General features: G+C 35.9%; 1 protein-coding gene and 1 long non-coding RNA gene across 3 annotated transcripts; one reads left to right on the top strand and one right to left on the bottom strand.

The window, feature by feature from the left end:
* The first annotated feature begins 7,909 nt into the window (after positions 1-7,909).
* LOC127864759 (uncharacterized) lies at positions 7,910-10,298 on the top strand. Its single transcript, XR_008042278.1, has 3 exons — positions 7,910-7,994; positions 9,650-9,695; positions 10,157-10,298. It is a non-coding gene; the product is annotated as an uncharacterized LOC127864759 (long non-coding RNA).
* Positions 10,299-10,485: 187 nt separating this feature from the next.
* On the bottom strand, positions 10,486-14,191 carry LOC127864728 (putative nuclease HARBI1). Of its 2 annotated transcripts, XM_052404612.1 has the most exons (4): positions 13,641-14,191; positions 13,081-13,182; positions 11,600-11,784; positions 10,486-10,726 (listed from the first exon to the last, which is right to left on the bottom strand). In XM_052404612.1, the coding sequence occupies exons 1-4, from the start codon at positions 14,167-14,169 to the stop codon at positions 10,532-10,534; spliced, it is 1,011 nt and encodes a 336-aa protein (XP_052260572.1). In that variant the 5' UTR covers positions 14,170-14,191; the 3' UTR covers positions 10,486-10,531. The 2 variants fall into 2 exon arrangements, with proteins under 2 accessions (XP_052260572.1, XP_052260573.1); XM_052404613.1 differs by lacking the exon at positions 13,081-13,182.
* Between the last annotated feature and the right edge of the window lie 548 nt (positions 14,192-14,739).

Raw genomic sequence — 14,739 nt, 5'->3', positions numbered from 1 at the left:
CAGGAAGCATAAATATTTATTTCTTATGTAACTTTTGAAATTATTAACAAGTTTTTTTTTAAAGTAACAATAGTGCCTTGTTTACTTCCTTAGCATTTGTACACTGCAGACTTCACTACCTTACACAGTTCCCAGTGATGCAAGAGCTGAGGGAACCCATTGTTTATTCCAGTTTTATTTTGTTTCCATTGACAACAATTTGACCAAACCGTATGCATGTTTACATGATATTGCTGTTTGGAATGTAGAGATATAGAGATACATGTATTGTATGAGTGGTTATGTAATATGGAATTTATTACACAAGTGATTTGAAAAAAATAAAATGATGCTTTGCCGAGTTTTCATCATTTACAAATATAATGTAATAAATTCTGTATTACATGACAACGGATATGATGTTCTATCGATATCATATATACATCATGTTTAGTAATTAAAGATAAATGCACATAGCCTAAATGCCCTGATACATTTTTATGCTCCTGGTAGGGTGGCATATAGCAGTTGTACTGTCAGTTCGTTTGTCTGTCTGTCTGTCTGTCTGTGTGTTTGTCCGAAAACTTTAATATGGGCCATAACTTTTGCAATATTGAAGATAGCAACTTGATATTTGGCATGCATGTGTATCTCATGAAGCTGCACATTTTGAGTGGTGAAAGGTCAAGGTCATCCTTCAAGGTCAAAAGTCAAATATATATAGCTTCAAAAAGTCAAAAAATACAATCCAAGGGAAGTAATAAGCTTTAAGAGGGAGATAATTTCTAAACCTGCCAAATGATATATTGAAATTTTATTTCAAAGCGGCGCAATAGTGGACATTGTGTTTCTGACAAACACAATTCTTGTCTAATGATGCCATAGCTAGTGAGGTAACTTTAAGGTGTTACAGCGTAGTATTAAAATTATTAAACGGCATTATTACACTCCCGCGAAGTCATCAATTATGTAAAAACCATTATTTGAAACTGGAATAAACAATATAGTGCAACTGTTTCATTGCCCAATCAATGATGTCATAAAAGATGTCAGGTGATAAGGTCTATCTCCAGTTGCATAATCTGCTCTGCAATGACCAGTCATTTTGAATGTAACTTAAGTCATTATAACTGCACCCTATTGTCAATTTAAAGGTTTCACGATGTAGCTGTAGCAGAGCATTGACACTGCTTTATATATTAGTATTCATATTGTACAACAAGTTAGTGTATCACTAAATAAATTTGGTCTTCTGCCTAAGGATATAACATGCACAATATTACCATTTGTATATCGATACACAGAAGACCTCTAACCACTTATTTGATGATACACCAAAATGAACAGCATCTAATTATACTTCTTAATCAGGGAAGCTTTGCTTGAAACTTAATTATCATAGTTACACTATAAGTGCTAAAATGCCTAGTGGGAAAACAAAGTTTTACCCTTCATGGATGGAGAAGTTGGACAACAGTGGAAAAACACTTGGATCATGGTGCAAGAGAGATACCAGCAATGAGTTTGCAAGATATTGTACTGTCTGCATGAAGTCCATCTCGTGTTGTAATTCTGGTGCTTATCAACTGATAAGTCAGGCAGATGGACAAAAACACAAGGAAAACATGAAATACATGCATGATAATTCACAAAAGCGTTTGTTTGGAAGTGCTCCATAGCCAAGCAGCTCTCAGGGTGGTGGGGATAAATCTTTCTGTATGCAAGTACATCCATCACACAAGGAACATATACAAAAGGCTGAAATCACCTGGGCCCTTAAGGTAGCTTCAAGTGGGTATCCATACAGAACATGTGATGGCACTCCTACTCTGTTTCCAGCTATGTTTCCTGGACCTGTGGCTAAAAAAGTAGTATTATGTATTCCTACTTTTGAGGGAAAAGTTCCTACTTTTTCCTACTTTTTTCCTTCTTTTCTTGCAAAAGTAGTTCCTATTTTTTCCTACTTTTTGAAAAAAGGTCACTTGACAGCCTGTATTGCATAAAATGAACTTTATCGAAAAAGCCCCAAGGCATTTTTTGATTGCTTGTGTACCACATACTTATCAGGGATTTCTTAATTGACTACATGATTTTTTACACACCAGTTTGACCTTCGTTGATATTTTCTAAATTGTGACCTTATTGTTAAGAGTATTTTACTAGTACATGTTGAAGTATTTCTGTTAAGTGTAACCGAATATTTGATAAAATTATTTAAACATGTTTAACTGTCTTTGTAATTAAATTGAATATTTTCTAAAGTAGTTCATTCAATTACCATAGTGTTTTGTTGAGCCAAATCACATTATATGAATCATGTTTTAGGGTCAACCACTACTATAATCAGTGGTTTATTTGTAGAGGGATATAATCATGTGTTTGTATATTTGTGTACTTGATAAACCAAGTTTGTTGTTCCAATGTTGCTAAGGTATATATATATCCCTGAAGTTGTCATATTATTGTACCTTGACTCTGTGTTGCTATCACAATTAAAAAAAAATCAAATTCGTTTTCCGACTTCTATATAACTTCATAATTTTAAACAAGAAATATCTTTTTCAAAGATATACGGCGTTGATGTTAATTGTTTTTGTTGGTTTTAAAGGATCGTCATGAAAATAAGATCAAGTTATGACTCATGTCGGGGATGTTTTTTTCTGAACAATTCTCAGTCGGATGATATGCATATAAGTTTAAATGAGGACGAACATACATATAATAATATCAGAGACCCTACTCCGATACTGTAAAATGTCCAACGAAGGCTAGAATTTGTGAAAACAAGCTTGGAGATAAAGATGTGGTGTGTCACTCTACTTATAAATCGCCTGGTCAACCACACGACATGAGCGCTCCAGATATAAAGTACAAGGAATATCTATAAAAAGACGTTAATTGCAAACATACGATTTCAAAACAGACAATTTTATATAATTAGACGTAGTTAAATTAAAAACTAAATAATGCTCAACGTGCACCACATGTTTATCTTGTATCCGTCGTAAATCTATTATTTAGTTAACTGTATTTTTTTATTGCATACACTGTTTATAAAGTTTATACGATTTATTATGGTATATATCGCGATGTGTTCACGTATATATTAGATTATATAATTTAAGAATAGTGTCACTGTGTCTATTTACTGAATAAATAAAATATTTATCAAGCACTCGTTTAATCAGATATGAACAGCTCACACGTGTGGTTAGATAATTACACAATTTTCCTTATATCATGATACTATTCTATTTCGGTATATTTGTTCTCACAGTGCAATTTAACGATAGGTTGTCAATTATTTCTTTCCATAGAAGTCATGTTATTTTATATATTGAACGCCTAAAATGCACACTCAACTGGGATACAAACGATTTCTGTTAGTATATCAGTCCGCGGTCACACTTTTATTCCGTTTAAAAACATGAGAATCATTTATTACAGAGCTTTCATATTACATATTACATATGGTGGTCGGTATTTATGTGTTGATTTGTGTTTAGTAGGTCAATAGTGACGGCTTTGCCATATCAATATATGTGTCAGAGATTGATTTATCGAAGAAAAAAACGCTTGCAACTCTTTATTGCATATGAACAACGGAAGATATGCGTTATCAATCAACAAATAGCTCGTTACCAAGCATTATGACGTCTATATACGCCCCGCCCCTTTAAGGGGGCATTTGGTAGACATGATATGTCACCCTTTAGAGGATTTTGATAAATATGCTGGTCTATCGTATTGATACCCTTAGAACATTATTTTCTTACCACCTCAAGGATCTATTCAATCCACCCGACCCCCCCCCCCCCCAGATAATTAAAAGCGGCTTTGTTATATTGTAGGGTCTTATTTTTTCGCTGCTTTTCTGCTTTCTAAACGAGGAGGCACTTAACTAATCTCTAGGTACAAACTACTTCTTACTGTTATATGCACTTGTGTCTCATGAATATTCACAAGTCGACACAAGTAGTTTTAGTTCTTTACCTCAGTTTTCATGACGATATATAACCCCGTGGTATTCGATCTTTTTTTAGACCAAATGCAAATTTGCGAGAGAAAAAATATTTCACTAAGTAGCGAATACTTACTATTCTAAAACTGCAATTTTCTTTAAGCATTAATGCTTGTGCGTAAAGCGTCGTCCCATATAAGCCTGTTCAGGCTAACCTGTGACGACACTTTACACAAATGCATTAAACCCCGTGTTCCCAGAACGAGGTTCATAACTCCTCCGCTCCTACAAAAATTCTCTCAATGTTAATCGTTATATTTTTCTTTAAAATTAAAATCCAAAATAGCAAGTTAAAGGTTTGAATATCTTCGTACTTGAACAGAATTCGTATCTGTATTCAGTTTATTTTTCAATTGACAAGTTAACAGATGTTCGTTTTTATTTACAAAACAAAAAACAAAATTTCACTTTATTTAGAAACAATGCTATATTGTTTGGAATTCCGTCATATAACTACAATGTATTGCAGTAGATCAATATAAATATTCCTTTCACCTGATTTCGGACCCGCGTCGTGTGGATGAACAAATCGTCATGGTTACCACTGGATAATGTTCCGGTGTCGTTATAAATGTAATAAATGCCTTTTCCCAAGCTGTCAGCAAAACTACAAACGATTCAATGATTTATCTTGATTTATTGATTATCATAAAAAGTGCTATTTTTGTTTGTTTAAGAGCTTAATCTGTTTGTTTAAATATAATGTCTGCTTTCTCAATTAAATCTACATTGTTTTTTTTTGCCGTCTGAACGATCTGTGATTAAAGCCAATTAAGAGGAAAACCAAGTATTAAGTCTTATATTTAGTACTTGTAAAACTGTTGGTACATGTACATGCGTTGTCAGTCAAGACCATGACTTTTAGAAGGTGAATTGTGTATGACAAATGCACACGGAAGTGCGGTGCTTCTGTTACCGGTGGCGCTTTTGGGGTACCCGGACGAGCAAGATGGTTCCGTCGTCCTTTCGTATGCACTCCGAACTGATATCGCGTCATGTTTCGCATCTGACGGCACTATCTCCCGGATATGACAAACGGTCCGGAACTCACTGACCGCATGTGACCTCATTTAACCAATGAAAACCTGTATTCTGTTTTCACGATACGATAAAAATGCCACCGAAAATAAAATAAACATTAATTCATATCTGTGGGTATATTATTTACATTCATGGTGTACATAAGCAGTACGTACGAGATATAAAGCTCATAGCAGTTACTAAGCCCTTTACATAAACCTTTGTATGGCACTTTTTGTTGTGGGGAGTTTTTATTAAGCATAATCTATTGGGAAGTGTTTAATGATCTTAAATATTTCCGTCTTCGAAAAAAAAAAAACCAATTTGGCTAACGCAGTTTTCGAAGAACACAGACGATGAGGGAAAATGTTACGCCACTTCAATATACGTCTTATGAGCAAGCAATCTTTCTTGCGTAACTCCTATTCGTTCAGAATTGTGTGCTGACCAACATAAGCAATAAGTTAAATGATCTTGCAAACCATTACCTTAATATTGAATATTAAAAATTAACATTTGAAGGTGGGTGTTCCTGAAAAAAAAACTTTAAAAACATTATGAACAATATATTAAGGTTTAATAAAATAATCTTAGATGCCGGTATATGAAAAAGTATTTGAATAACATACACGTATACCAAGGAGCCGCTTTCTAGAAAAATGTCCGCCCAAAATGGGTTTTCGTTAAAGATACGTGTACTTCATTTAAACAAACTATTCCATAAAAGCGGAAAGTGCGTCGTCCCGGATTAGCCTCTGCGGACTGCACACTCTAATCCAAGACGACACTTAACGCACATGGCCTAAGCTCAGTTTTCACAGAACCAGGTTCGTAAGTGGGATCGGGGCTTTCAGATTACGGACAACACGCCGCAGTTGTTGAATCTTAAAACTAAAAGACACTAACGAGAAGAATGCACGATTACATTGAAACTAATGCAGTAAACAACAAGTGAAAATGTTTGCAATATCTTTTTTCAAAACAGCATTTTGAAACGTGTATGCATTCTTTCATTATTCGACGGTATATATAGAGGGGTGTTCTCTTTGTCTATACCTTTCTTATTCTGCACATATATACTGTTATAGTCAATGCAAGACATGTGTCAGGTTTTGTCAGAAGAATTGTAAGTACAACGACTTTTTACTGCCCAATATACATTTAAGGCTGCGAATACATCGTGCGAGGCCAGTAATCAGCCGTAACATTAATTGATGTTATAGAGTACCATTTTTTCCTAACCATCAACGTTATATTATGACAAACGTTAGCTATACCCTACTTTATTACGTGATTGTGTTTACTTCCGTTGCGTCATTTAACGTTTCTGATTGAATATCAAAAGCAACATGATTTAACATGGACAATTATCCTAACTTTCAGTAAACTCGTTGTTTTCGTTGGCAAAGCCAGGTCACATGTACATGTTTTTATCTATATTAGGCAAGTTGCTTTTTAAATGCAGTCAGTTTCATTAAATGACCTCCTGCAGGACCCAGTTGTTCGTACACTAGGTTATTTTATCCCCTTGGATAGCTCTAACCGCCGGTTAAAGTAATCCAAGTTGGGTAACTAACTAGGCTGGATAAATGCGTTGCTGGAAATATTTACCCAGGCTGGATAACTATCCATGTTGGGTAAATTTATCCACTGGTTAACTTTTACATATATCCCATAATCCATTGTAAATTTGCGCAAAAATGGCCGACATGTCGTCAAGCCAGACGTCAAACTCAAATAATTTGGATACGGCAGCAAAAAAGAGAAAACGGGGTCCAAATTATACGGCCTCTGAACTAGCAGTATTGGAGGAAGAGTTTTCCGCAAACCGTTCCTTATTGGAAAGTAATCTTTCGGATAAGGTAACGCATGCACAACTTAAACATTGTTGGCAACAAATCGCCGATAAAGTAAATTCCGTTGGACACCACTTTCGATCTGGGACAGAAATAAAAGAAAAGTGGCGTCAAATGGTAAAGAAAGCCAAAAAAGAATTTAGTGAGTTCAAGAAGGAGTCCACGAAAACAGGTGGCGGACGACCTCCAAGTAACCCGCCGTCCACATCATCTCGAATCATTGAGATGTACAAGGACAAGTGAGAATCATCATTTAAATATGATGGCTTTATTAAAACACATTATCTACAAAACACTGAAAATAAAGTTTACATTGAAATTATTACTTATTGCGTGTAATGAACACACAGGTGTAGTGGTTAACATTTAATAAAATAACTTCTATTTAATCTACATCAGCGCTTATTAAGTATCAATTACTGACCTCCAGATTAACTGCGTACATGTCGATTCAAACATGCACATGCTGGTTAAGCTCGCGTCAATGCTTTCTTTCGACCTTGTTAAATGAATGCTGAAAATATATCTCTAAACTAGCCTTGTGCATAAACAGCTGAAATGTTGTTGTGTGTTGTTGTTTTTTATGCGAATCTAGAACAGTCTTTTGAACTGCCTTTTATCAACTTCTGCTGTAGATGATGTAAGCATGTGTTCGTTTCTTGTTGAAAGCATTTGATTGTATGATGTTTAATATTTCACGGTCATCGTTTATTCCAGCGATTGAAGTCTCATACAGTGAGTTGTGAATCGGTTGATCAAATGACGGGTAAGTTTAAAATAAATTTCTAAAAAAACATAGTTTCAAGGACACAAATCTGCATTTTCCCACGTAAACAGAACAAACGTATTTAAAGTAGTCGTCGTATGCATTATATATATGGTGATACCTCTATCAATGAGGATGAAAATAGCCATCGTGCCCATCCGTTTGTGCGTTCAACAAATCTTAGATTGCTAAGGATGCCTGATAGGATTTGTTCGTGTTATTGGCAATGCTGTTCAATTACATTTTATTGAATTATTGTGTATTTCAGAGAAAGAAAACGTGCAGAACACTTCGCAGGTCTCATCCGACAACAGCAGAACCAGGACGAACGAACGCGATAGCTCCACATACGGTAAAACTTTTTTGCGTCGATTAAATATGGTTTTGGAAAGTGTTATGTTACTTTTCAAGATCCCTGATAAGCAAGTTGTAGTATAATATAAGTAGAAGTGTAGTAGTGGCAGTTGCAGTAGTACAAATAGTACTAGTAGTAGAAGTAGTAGTAGTAGTAGTAGTAGTAGTAGTAGTAGTAGTAGTAGTGGTAGTAGTAGTAGTAGTAGTAGACGTAGTAGTAGTAGTAGTAGTAGTAGTAGAAGTAGTAGTAGTAGTAGTAGTAGTAGTAGTAGTAGTAGTAGTAGTAGTAGTAGTAGTAGTAGTAGTAGAAGTAGTAGTAGTAGTAGTAGTAGTAGTAGTAGTAGTAGTAGCCGCAGCAGCAGCAGTAGTAGAAGTTACAGTAGTAGTAGTAGTTAAAGTAGTAGTAGTAGTAAAAGTAGTAGTAGGGGAAGTAATAGTAGTAGTAGTAGTAGTAGTAGTAGTATCAGTAGAAGTAGTAGTAGTAGTAGTAATAGAAGTAGTAGTAGTAGTAGTAGTAGTAGTAGTAGTAGTAGCCGCAGCAGCAGCAGTAGTAGTAGTTACAGTAGTTTTAGTAGTTAAAGTAGTAGTAGTAGTATAAGTAGAAGTAGTAGTAGTGGAAGTAGTAGTAGTAGTAGTAGAAGTAGTAGTAGTAGTAGTTATAGTAGTAGTAGTAGTAGTAGTAGTAGTAGTAGTAGTAGCAGCAGCAGCAGCAGCAGCAGTAGTAGTAGTAGTAGTAGTAGTAGTAGTTACAGTAGTAGTTACAGTAGTAGTAGTAGTAGTAGTAGTAGTAGTAGTAGTAGTAGTAGTAGTAGTAGTAGTAGTATGTAGTAGTCGTAGTAGTAGTAGTAGTAGTAGAAGTAGTAGTAGTAGTAGTAGAAGTAGTAGTAGTAGTAGTAGTAGTAGTAGTAGTAGTAGTAGTAGTAGCAGTCGCAGCAGCAGCAGTAGTAGAAGTTACAGTAGTAGTAGAAGTTAAAGTAGTAGTAGTAGTAGTAGAAGTAGTATTAGGGGAAGTAATAGTAGTAGTAGTAGTAGTAGTAGTAGTAGTAGTAGTAGTAGTAGTAATAGAAGTAGTAGTAGTAGTAGTAGTAGTAGTAGCCGCAGCAGCAGCAGTAGTAGTAGTTACAGTAGTAGTAGTAGTTAAAGTAGTAGTAGTAGTATAAGTAGAAGTAGTAGTAGTGGAAGTAGTAGTAGTAGTAGAAGTAGTAGTAGTTATAGTAGTAGTAGTAGTAGTTGTAGTAGTAGTAGTAGTAGTAGAAGTAGTAGCAGCAGCAGCAGCAGCAGTAGTAGTAGTAGTAGTAGTAGTAGTAGTAGTAGTTACAGTAGTAGTAGTAGTAGTAGTAGTAGTAGTAGTAGTAGTAGTAGTAGTAGTAGTAGTAGTAGTAGTAGTAGTAGTATGTAGTAGTAGTAGTAGTAGTAGTAGTAGTAGTAGTAGAAGTAGTAGTAGTAGTAGTAGTAGTAGTAGTAGTAGAAGTATTAGCAGTTGTAGTAGTAGTAGTTGTTGTTGTAGTAGAAGTATTAGCAGCAGTAGTAGTAGTAGTAGTAGTAGTAGTAGTAGAAAATGTTGTGGATATAGTCATGACGATAGGCTTGTTGATAGTGTTAGCATATAGGTTTATTGATAATCTTAATATTAAACTTTTTTTTCTCGTTAAGATCCGTGTTCCAGCAAGCAAGGTGATGCAAAGAAAAAATCGAAAAGGTATTTATGATTAGAATATTCAGATGCATTCAGCCCACTTGTCTGGTATAGAGATTACCAATCAATTTAAAAATCGAATTCGACGAAATATGTCAAAACAAGTTACGCCGCAGGACAGAATTGTGTCTCTTTCTATAACACCATTATACTTGCTGCAGAAAACTTATTGTGGCTAAAAACCGATATGAAAATGTCTGAAAAAAACCAACATATTTATTCTTTAATATATGTTGTTTGTTTCCACTAACATCTCCAAAAATGAAGGGTTGATAGGGCGACATTTCCATATAATTCTGAAATGGCACACTCGTAATTATAATAAAGTAATTTACTTTAACACATTGCTTTGAAACAGTTAGTTTTTGCTGTAAATTTAAATTCAAATGGCCAAATGAAATATGATCGGCACAAAATTACAGTCGGTCGGGTTTGTGGAATCTTTTAATGCACTTATTTTACAGGAGCGATGACCTAAAGGCATTACAGAAGGAGTACTTTGTAAGTAAGTTGCGGCTGCATGAGGAAAAAATGAAACTGATTGCAGCAAAGATGGAAATGGTGAAGAACCAGGGGGAGTTCTACCGCAACATGACTAATGCACTAGCGCAGACGAGAAAGATGATGGAAAATGAACAATAGTTCGCTTTTAATGAAATAGTTTGCTTTATGCGACGGTTAATTCTTTTTATGTGCAAAATATGTTAAAAAACCACTGTCACACACATGGGTAACTGTTCAACTTTTTGGTTGTATATATATAAATATATGATAATGCCACTTTATATTGTTTGTTTTTTTCCTTTTTCTCATGTTTGCTTTCTATGCATATGCACATTTCAGCGATCAAAATAGTTATTGGCGATATGGTCTCGTATACCACGACCATCCTGGTGTCCGATGTATGCCGGGGTTTCCACGTAACGCAGTTCGTCCTCGGGAAGTACTTCCGGCTCACCCCACAGTTTGGCAAGATTGTGAAGAACAGCACACGCTATAATCACATTGCTGCATTTCTCTGGCTTCAGTCTTATCTGGATTAATGTAACATAAATAAGATTGATAATTGCGATTGACTAGTATACGTTGAAACTTTTGAAAATATGGTTTTCCACTAAAACTTGATGCAATACATCATCACACATTCTGCACATAAAGGAAATATAACTTATGAGTATATAGTTAGTTTATGTGAGCCTGAGATAACTCTCTACATATAAGATATAATTTAAATATTAAATCAGCACTTTCATCATATGTTACGTATAAAAAATGTATGACCACCAGCAAAACTCATTTGCGCCAGAAACGGGGGGCCGAACTGGGATAGTTAATGGATGAAGTTAATGTACACAAACTACTACGCTAGCCGGAGTCATAAGAATCCCGGTGCATACAGGAATAAAAAAATAACAGCTACTTCTTAAATTATTGGAGCCCGGCTCCATTAAGCACGGTTCCGTCGCCTTTGTAGCTAAGACACCATTGGCGGATCGCCGAAGTAAAGTCAATTCATTTGAAGTTTCACACTAAATTAGATCTAAATTATCTATTTAAACTTGTCTAAGACTTCAAAATCACTAAAGTCGTGAAGCTTCCGGGGGGGGGGGGGGGCCTCGCACCCCCTGGACCCCCAAAACAATAAACTATGCACTTGTTTGGCATAATAAAAAGGTACTTTGATGACAGTATATAGGGCGTGACATGCTCGAGAAGTTGTTGTCAAAGCCTTCAAAATCACTAAAATCGTGGACCCTCAACAAATCTTTCAATGCCCAGCCCTCCCCCCCCCCCCTCTTAACCAGAAATCCTGGGTCCGCCCCTGGACACGGTGTTTTCAACGTCAGTACCATTATGTGTATTGAATAAAATATGTAAGCATACAGTAAACTACAGATCGCCCATACCTCAGCGTGAAGGATGTGAAAGCGTCTCTTCCAAACACCAAATAGGCGCTCAATGCAGCATCGTGTCTTGCTGTGACTGTCATTGTACCGTTCTTGGACAGCGTTAGTAGCGTTTAGATACGGTGTCAGCAGGAACGTGCGACAGGGATACCCACTGTCCCCAAGAAGAACACCATTTTCCAAACCTGCAAATTGGTATATATGTATTGGTGAAACAATCCCCAAAACCGAGTATCGCTTTTTCGGCGTAAGCTGTATACGCCAGCTTTTCACCTTAGCCTGACCTTTGTTAGCGTCCAATAGAATTCAAATAAAACTTCCCGCGGTCAAGTACGGATGAATACACTTCATTGACTGCATTGGCTGATTTGAGAATACGACCAGAACATTGGAAACATGTCCGCGTCTTTGTAACACTGTTTTACTGCGTGTTCAGCATGAAACAATTTTATATCTAATGAAAAGGCTTAATAGATAGAACAGTTTTACACTCAATCTCGACATCAATACAGTTTGTGCGTCCACCTTTTATTTTCAGAAGATTTTCAGCGCGAGAACGTTGGCACTTAAAGGCTATTTTCTCATATTTAGTACTAACTTCCATATTCCTGTCAACATGTTAACATGTTAAAGTATAGAGAGCAGTGGAAGCGAAGACTCACGTTTAATGCATTGCATTTCAACTCGCGAGGTATATCGGGTCAATTTGCGGCCACTGTGTGTGAATGTCAGAGTTTACATACAGGTCATCACTGCGTCTCTACCCTATGTGCTGATCGGAGTTCGCGGCCAGGAAAATAATCGTTACATAATAAAGACGCTATAGCGTGAACTAGGTGAACTGGAATTTTCTTTAGACCAGACAGATGTTAAATGAAGATATCCAGCGATATCCTATGGTATGTCAATAATAGATTCTTAATGTGTTTTACAACAATACCATGATAAATATTATTTTTAATTAATTTAACAAGAACTATGCCATCATATTGACTAATGAATTAAGCATGAGCGCAATGATTCTCGATACTATTAATAATCGAATCAAATAGCAACGCCAGACAAACCACTAAAACAGGTTTGTTCGAAGGACGCGCGTATAAATATTTAAAATATATACGGATACTTCGCGTGTGGCCGGTTGACTCATATGTTTTAATTTCACTTCCATTCTTCTTTTGGTTTTCTGTTTTGTATCTATACGTTTATGACCAGCAATATGTAATAATGTAAAATAAGCCGCGAAAACTCTGCGTATCATCACGTACTGCGTTTGCTGCAGCTAAGAACTGCACAGAAAAAGACATTCGCTATCTTTGATCTCATTCATTGAAGTCTTTACCTTTCATTAACTGCAACCACAATCAACGCCGTATATCTTTTTTAAAGATATTTCTTGTTAACAATCACATGCTACGAGCTAGAGACGTCAGCGTAGTACTATGTATACAATGGGTGAAATGAAGGGTTTACTCGCATACTTCGGTGATGCCGATCTAAGTACGTTCCTATTGCTGAACTTCTGAAGACATGGGCATCGTGTGCAGCTCCGGGCCATGCTGCATTGATGCTGGTGATAAGACCTTAAATATAGCAGAAACCAACACATGTGCTAGTGTTTCTCGGCTGTTTAAGATCAATAATAAGAACATCGCCAGCTATAAATAGGACAGCATTTTCTGGGGAAAAGATTAAATAAAAGTTTTAAAACGTTAATTTTTTATCCGTTATATCCAATCTTTTATATGATTATAAATCAATCAAACAACTATGTATGTTTTGTATTGTACTTTACATTTGTCGTGATTTTGTAAAAAAATTGCAAATTAAAACGTGTATCATTAACCTTTCATGCGATTACGAGTGTAAAGAAAACGAATTATTTCGAAACTGGCATTTGTAAACGAAAAAGCGAGCATGGTGTGCAAACAGCATAGAAGATATTGAAGTCACGTTATTAGGGAAAGTAATCACAGACTTTGTGGACGGGCCTCAAATTCTATTTATAGATGTGTTGAACAAAATTGTCCCAGATTCTTACCTCGGCTGTCACATGTCACTTGCACATTGATGCTATGGAAGTTTTTCCGGTTAACATAGTCTCTCTCAGCAGGGGAGCCTGGAGACAGTATGCGGACATGTGTGCCATCAATGCACCCTATAACGCAGGGAAAACCATGCATATTGTAAAATGCGTTTTGTTCCCTGCGTACAACTTCAGCTGTCGTTGGAAATGTGATAAACCGATTTTTGAGGGAACACAACTGGCTGACAACGGACTTTACCACTCTGGAAACAGTACCTTTATCGACGCAGAAAGTGTCCCCCACGGTCTGCATAAAATTGCCGGACGCCAGGTACCGTAATGTAATTAAAACCTGTAGTTTGACAGAAAGTGCGTTTGAACGCTGTGTCGATCTTTCGATTTTTCCGCCTATTAAGTCACAAATTCTATCAATATTTTCATTTGAAAATCTATAACGACTGCGCATTTCTTCATCATTTAAATCAACATTCAAAGAATGTTGTCGATTCTTGCGTGCATTCCGATACAGATAAAATTCGGTCATTTTGTTTGTTTACATGGATAAATTTTAAAGGGGCCTTTTCACAGATTTTGGCATTTTTTTAAATTATTCATTAAATGCTTTATATTGATAAATGTAAACATTGGATCATAAAAGCTCCAGTAAAAAATCAAGAAAAAAATGAAAAAAGGAAAAGAACATTGCCCGGAGCAGGTTTCGAACCAGTGACCCCTGGAGTCCTGCCAGAGTCCTGAAGTAAAAACGCTTTAGCCTACTGAGCTATTCCGCCGAGTACACATTCTTGACGTATTTTATACCTTATATAAGCAATCTTCGTAGTTTCACAAAATTTAACGACAAAAACAGAACTCTCCAAATTATTCAATCGTTTCGCGTTGCAACGCTTTATAATTTTTAGGTTTTAAAATCGTCAAAAGATGCATATAATGGCTATATTAGAGCATGGTTAATGTTCAGTATTACTGTTTCCTCACAAATATCATAACTAAAACGAAAACTTACGAATCTGAAACAACTTTTTTCAATTTTGTCAATTTACCAAAGCGTGAAAAGATCCCTTTAAATGCCCTTTAGACCAGGGTTAAATTTATC

This window comes from Dreissena polymorpha, chromosome 1 (assembly GCF_020536995.1).
Source record: "Dreissena polymorpha isolate Duluth1 chromosome 1, UMN_Dpol_1.0, whole genome shotgun sequence".
Classification (NCBI taxonomy): domain Eukaryota; kingdom Metazoa; phylum Mollusca; class Bivalvia; order Myida; family Dreissenidae; genus Dreissena; species Dreissena polymorpha.
The sequence above is the reverse complement of the archived record's forward strand: the minus strand, read 5'-3'. Positions and strand labels throughout refer to the sequence as shown.